This window comes from Spea bombifrons, chromosome 4 (genome assembly GCF_027358695.1).
Source record: "Spea bombifrons isolate aSpeBom1 chromosome 4, aSpeBom1.2.pri, whole genome shotgun sequence".
In the NCBI taxonomy this organism is placed as follows: Eukaryota; Metazoa; Chordata; class Amphibia; order Anura; family Pelobatidae; genus Spea; species Spea bombifrons.
Window position 1 is genome coordinate 5594360 of NC_071090.1, and position 6504 is coordinate 5600863.

Consider the following 6504-nt stretch of genomic DNA (forward strand, 5'->3'; position numbering starts at 1 on the left):
AATCCAGCACAGACAGGGTTAATGTTGTAAATGACTATTGTAGCTGGAAACGGCTGATTTTTAATGGAATCTCTTCATAGACGTACAGAGGCCCTTTTATCACTCCCATCACTCCTGTGTTCCAATGGCCCTTTATCACTCCCATCACTCCTGTGTTCCAATGGCCCTTTATCACTCCCATCACTCCTGTGTTCCAATGGCCCTTTATCACTCCCATCACTCCTGTGTTCCAATGGCCCTTTATCACTCCCATCACTCCTGTGTTCCGATGGCCCTTTATCACTCCCATCACTCCTGTGTTCCGATGGCCCTTTATCACTCCCATCACTCCTGTGTTCCGATGGCCCTTTATCACTCCCATCACTCCTGTGTCCCAATGGCCCTTTATCACTCCCATCACTCCTGTGTTCCGATGGCCCTTTATCACTCCCATCACTCCTGTGTTCCGATGGCCCTTTATCACTCCCATCAATCCTGTGTTCCGATGGCCCTTTATCACTCCCATCACTCCTGTGTTCAAATGGCCCTTTATCACTCCCATCACTCCCATGGTGATGGATCGTAAGCCTTCCAGACGACTTCAGTCTCTTCTTCAGATTCAGTTGCGTAATAAATGCCTGACGTGGCTTAAATAGCTTGGAACGCAATTCAAATGCAAACATACAATAAAGAATACTGTCCATTTTGCACAATATGATGCATGATACATGTATACCAGTACATTTGTATATGTGTACATGTATGTATATGTGCATGTGTGCATATAGGTATATGTATGTGTGTGTGATATATATATATGTGTGTGTGTGTGTATATGTAGGCGTATATATATATATATATATATGTTTGTGTGTATGTATATATATATATATGTTTGTGTGTATGTATATGTATGTATATATATATGTGTGTATGTATATGTAGGTATATATGTATATATATGTATAAGGTGTGTATGTATATGTAAGTGTGTGTATAAGTACATGTATGTGTATTTGCTCTCCTTTCTATGTAAGCACCATGTGGTTCTCCGTCTCTGGCGGATGCTCAGCGCCATCTAGTGTCCGCCGCGTGTAATGACAGCCCTGACAGCCCGCTTACTGCATGGAGGAACCACACAGCCGGGCGACCGCGGCAGGACAAGCCGAGGCTGCGGCCCACCGTGACTCTATGGCCGAGGAAGACGCCCCGGCAAGCATCCTGGATGTGAGCTCGGAGTCATTTGACCCGCTCCTGGCTCTGTATTCCCCGCAAACCCGGCTGCCCTTCCCCGATATCCGCTGCTTTAATAACTTGGCGCAGTATGAGAGCTTCCTGCGCGGGGGAGGCCGTGGAAGCGCCCGGGCGACTGAGCGGCCCAAGAAGGGACGGAAGGGTAGACTGGCAACGGACCCGGAGCGCATAGAGAGGCTGAAGAAGTTGATGTTACCGGCGGAGGAAGGCGCACCGGTCAGAGTGCGGAAGAAGAAGGCCGTCAAAAATGTGCTGACCCGCATGGCCGGTGAGTAGGGAGGGGGCAACTACGTAACTTACCGGGGAGATGTGAGAGAAGTTCGGGGGGGGGGGGGGTGACAGGTGAACCGGAGTGACAGACCCCAGATAGAGGGGTAACCGGGAGTCCATGGTACAGACCCCAGATAAAGGGGGTAACCGAGAGTCCAGTGACCCCAGTTAAAGGGGGTAACACAGAGGCTGTGCATGGAGGGTCTCGGGGCGCGCTGTGTGTGCGTGGAGGGTCCCGGGGCGCGCTGTGTGTGTGCGTGGAGGGTCCCGGGGCGCGCTGTGTGTGTGCGTGGAGGGTCCCGGGGCGCGCTGTGTGTGTGCGTGGAGGGTCTCGGGACGCGCTGTGTGTGCGAGGGAGGGTCTCGGGACGCGCTGTGTGTGCGAGGGAGGGTCTCGGGATGCGCTGTGTGTGCGTGGAGGGTCTCGGGACGCGCTGTGTGTGCGCGGAGGGTCTCGGGACGCGCTGTGTGTGCGTGGAGGGTCTCGGGACGCGCTGTGTGTGCGTGGAGGGTCTCGGGACGCGCTGTGTGTGCGAGGGAGGGTCTCGGGGCGCGCTGTGTGTGTGCGTGGAGGGTCTCGGGACGCGCTGTGTGTGTGCGTGGAGGGTCTCGGGACGTGCTGTGTGTGCGTGGAGGGTCTCGAGACGCGCTGTGTGTGTGCGAGGGAGGGTCTCTGGACGCGCTGTGTGTGTGTCTGTGCGTGGAGGGTCTCGGGGCGCGCTGTGTGTGCGTGGAGGGTCTCGGGACGCACTGTGTGTGCGTGGAGGGTCTCGGGACGCGCTGTGTGTGCGTGGAGGGTCTCGGGACGTGCTGTGTGTGCGAGGGAGGGTCTCGGGACGCGCCTTGTGTGTGCGAGGGAGGGTCTCGGGACGCGCTGTGTGTGCGTGGAGGGTCCTGGGACGCGCTGTGGGTGTGTGGAGGGTCTCGAGATGCCGTCTGACCTCTTTTTTGTCTTTTTAGCGCAGGCAAGAAGCCCGCTGGGGGAGCTCAATCGCTGCGTCCAGGAGCGGATCCGAATTAGAGTCCACATACGCACGTTCAAGGGCCTGCGCGGCGTGTGCTCCGGGTTCGTCGTCGCCTTCGACAAGTTCTGGAACATGGTACCTGCTCTGAGTCCTCCGTTAGTAGAACTTTGTGAACAGACCTGAGCGGCCGCGTCCCGCTAATTCTGCAAATTATGCCTTAAATTTCCCTCCATGTCTTCCAGATGCCCCCCCCCCCCCAAAAGCCATGGAAGGGCCCGTCTTCTAGATCTCGAGTAGAATTGGTATTAATGGCGCGGCAGACTGGGCTTATTTTGTCTGTTTTTTTAATATTTCTCCTTTCCAGGCGATGATCGATGTGGATGAAACCTACAGAAAGCCCATCCTGGGAAAGGCCTTTTACCACGAGCCGCGGCTGACCCTGAATCGGGTAATCAGTCACGAACATTAAATATAAGGATGGGAATGAGTTGGGTTGGGGGACGAGTTGGTCGGGATGAGCTGTGATGGAGGAGGTAGTGGTGGTAGAAGAGAGATGTAGGTCGTTAGAGGAAGGAAGAGGGCAGTTAGGGGTGTATTTGGATGGGAGGGTAGAAATATAGGGGGTTGTGGAGTTGTGAAGGGCTCTGTAGGTCAGGAGTTGGAATTTGATTCTGGGGGCACGGGGAGCCAGCGGAGTAATTGGCACAGAGGAGCGGCAGATGAGGAGCGGTGACAGAGAAACATTAATCCAGCTACAGTGTTGAGGATACATTGGAGAGGTGAGAGAGGGGGAGACCAGTTAGAAGGGAGTTGCAATAGTCCAGATGGGATATCACAAGGGAGTGGGCCGGTATTTTGTTCTTGTGTGAGAAATGGGCAGATTTGGGAGATGTTTTTCAGGCGAAGGCGGCAGAATTTGGTGAAGGACTCAATGTGAGGGCTGAAGGAGAGAGCAGAGTCAAGTGTGACACCAAGCCAGCAAACTTGGTCTGTCGGTTGGATAGTGGAGTTGTGAACATTGATAGAGATGTCGGCAATTGTGGACGGAGGGCATGGCGGGATTATCATAAGTTTGGTCTTGGAGATGTTGAGCTTCATGCAACGGTCATCCATGATTCAGGACAATTATAGAGTTAAAAGAGAGGGTCGAAGGTCGGGAAAGAAATGTAAGGAAGTTTTACTTTACTGAGAGGGTAGTAGATAAGAGAAACATCCTCCCAGCAAAAGTGGTAGAGGGTAATACAGCATATGGCCCCTGAGTCTAACACGAGACCAACTCCTAATACCACTGCTGTTTTTCAGTTGTTTGAAAGACTGAAGCTCCAAGAATCTGGTTTAGAAGGTTCAGCGGAATCACAAGGCGCCACGGCAACAAAACAGACCCTCGTGCAGTCCGACCGCCCTCCGTCTCCCAGCTCACGATTAAAAAAGGAGCCTGGGGACCGTACCGGCGGGACAAGGGAAGGGGCTAAAAAGGAACAGGCTGGTGAGGAAGGTCAACAGCGGAGTAAATGCCCGAAAGATAAGGTGGACTATCACCAGGTGTTCACACGGCACATGAAGCAAGTCTTCATTCGAGGGGAGAACGTCTTACTGGTACACATTGGTGAGTGACTGCTATCGAAGCTGAACATTGTAATGGAACGAATCCAGTTCAGACCGCACCTGGATCCATGGATCGCAGATGAAGCGTCGCATTCGGAAGCGATCCTTTCATACCGCAAAGCACGCTATTCCCAAACCCCCCCCCCCCCGGGGGTTATGGATCTTTCTGATTCTCTAGTTGGAAGGAATCCAGCTCTGTCCACCGGGTGGCGCAATAGTAACTTCAACTAAAATCAGCCAAGGATCGTCCTTGGGTTTCTTCGTCCGACCGGTTTTATCCGTTCCGGTGAAATTTGCTGGTTATACCGGATCTTGCATCGAACAAAACCTGCTGAAACAATTTCCAAAAACATACACGAATCCAAAAATGGGTTCTTCGGCGGCTTGCGACCCGGTTCATCCGAGCTACAACAAAAGTTAACTGGTTTTCAAGGGGAAAAGTAAACAGCGATTGGTGCGGTTTAATAACTTATTAAGGAGGCAAATGCTAGCAGGTATGTGGCACTTAAGGCCAGCATTGGCCCCCCGGGGCATTTACGGTGTTAGATGCATTAAGACTGACCGACTTTGTGTTGACCAGACCCATTTTCTGTTCATATCAATAAAATATTTATTCTTTCTATCTGGAGCGTAATTTTCTTATCAGCAAGGAGTTGGGGCAGGTGTATCCACGCAGGATCTGTGTTGTGAGTGGTGTGTAGAGATTTGCCTCCGTAAGTTTCTTTTTCCCGTTACATCTGGTGCAAAGCTAAAACATTGTTACGCAATAATGACATCATACCCCCAAACATAGTGCTCGTACGATGGCGAGGGACTGTTTTCCTGGCTCAGGACCTGGTCGAGTTGCCGCGATTGATGGGACCACGAATTCCGCTTTCTCTACCAGAAAATCCTGAAGGAGAGAACGTGCGGCTATCGGTTTGTGACCTCAAGCTCTTCGGGTTACCCAGCAGGACGACGATCCGATGGCATAGAACGGTAGATATATAAATTACATTTTTTCCGGTGTCTAAAATAACCCTATACTGATTTTTCTTCTTTGTAAGTTTGATTGATCCACCAGCTAAGAAGGGGGTCTCTCGCCCCCCCCACCCCATACCAGCGACTTGTGATAATTTGTAAGAATCTTTTTTCACATTGTGCACGCCGGCTAATTGGAGGCGAGCGCAGAGCATTAGCCGCGATGGGGATATGTAAATGAACAGACTGATACATGATTTATGGTTTTAATAAAGTTCCGAGCGCGCCTTACATTTTAATCACTTGCAACATCCTTTTTAATACTCAATTATTTTATTAACGACTAATTAGGTCACTTGCGGACAAAGGGAAATCAGTATTCCAGATGCGGGGCCGCACGGAGCGGGCCGTTCATCACGTAGGGGCTCCTAATTAAAGGGAACGGTGAAACGCTGTCACTAAGGGATAGATCGTAAGAAAATGTAAATTACCTGCTTTATGTTTTACGACTTAAATATACTTTGCTGGGCAAATAAGTATCAAAGTGACTCTTAACAGAATATTAACAAATAACCTATACGTTCTCCTAGAAGCTGTACAAGTAGATATAGATGGGTCAAGTGGAAAGCTGGTGTTGTTTCATGACATCATCATGTAGTATCATATGCAAATTTTATCTTGCCACGGTTCATTTGCATGCCGGGCTGCGTTATGCTGAAAGGGGGGATGGGATTGGTAGAAACAGGAGCTGCCCTCCTTTTCCTCCTTGGTCTGATGAATCTTGCTAGAAATTGGCTGCTCGAAGCAGCCAATCGGTGGCAGGAAAGTAGGGTAACGGTCAAATGCATATGGGGGGATCCTGCAGAATCCCCCCCCATTGCATTTACAAGGGGGACAACATGACAATTTAAAGGGACCACACAGCTATATGAATTAAAGTGCATATGATGCCTGCCAATTCCCTTTAACGTCCCCGAAAAACATATTATACATGAGCTTTTCCAGTAATATAATAATATATAATATATCGAGTCTTTGTTCCAGCTACTATTATCCGTTCTCTAATTACCGCTCAGCAAATTAGAGTCTTGTAATAATAACGATGTAAGACGCATCGCGCGGGTAAGGGGTGGGTTGTCGTTCTCCATCGCCCAAAACAGATTAAATCTGATTAAATATTTGCTGCTCGCAGTAAAAATATCGCTGCCTTTGATGTATCAGAAGCATTCCGCTTAATGCAATTCTTGTTAGATTTCTCTCTGATAATTCAGAATTATTATTGAAGATCTTTGATGAGGACTTCGGTAGTCAGATTTATTATTAAAGGCGTATTACAGTTAGTACATTATGTATTTGCATATTTAATTATTTTATGTTCCGGAGAAGTTGTTATATATTTGTAACAAATATGGGGTTTATTTTATCTAATTATACATTGTGAAGGGTAAACCCCAGCGAGCGTCTCCTGCAAG

General features: G+C 49.5%; 1 protein-coding gene across 1 annotated transcript; it reads left to right on the forward strand.

Moving 5' to 3' along the window:
* Positions 1–1088: 1088 nt before the first annotated feature.
* Positions 1089–4173, forward strand: LSM11 (LSM11, U7 small nuclear RNA associated). Its single transcript, XM_053465675.1, has 4 exons — positions 1089–1501; positions 2463–2602; positions 2832–2915; positions 3770–4173. The coding sequence occupies exons 1-4, from the start codon at positions 1105–1107 to the stop codon at positions 4079–4081; spliced, it is 933 nt and encodes a 310-aa protein (XP_053321650.1). The 5' UTR covers positions 1089–1104; the 3' UTR covers positions 4082–4173.
* The last annotated feature ends 2331 nt before the right edge of the window (positions 4174–6504 follow it).

Excerpts from the sequence above, each read along its gene's own strand:
- LSM11 (XM_053465675.1), top strand. The coding sequence starts at position 1,105 with ATGGAGGAACCACACAGCCGGGCGACCGCGGCAGGACAAGCCGAGGCT. Across the intron at positions 1,502-2,462 it reads TGTGCTGACCCGCATGGCCG|CGCAGGCAAGAAGCCCGCTG; the intron begins GTGAGTAGGGAG and ends TTGTCTTTTTAG. Across the intron at positions 2,916-3,769 it reads CGCGGCTGACCCTGAATCGG|TTGTTTGAAAGACTGAAGCT; the intron begins GTAATCAGTCAC and ends GCTGTTTTTCAG.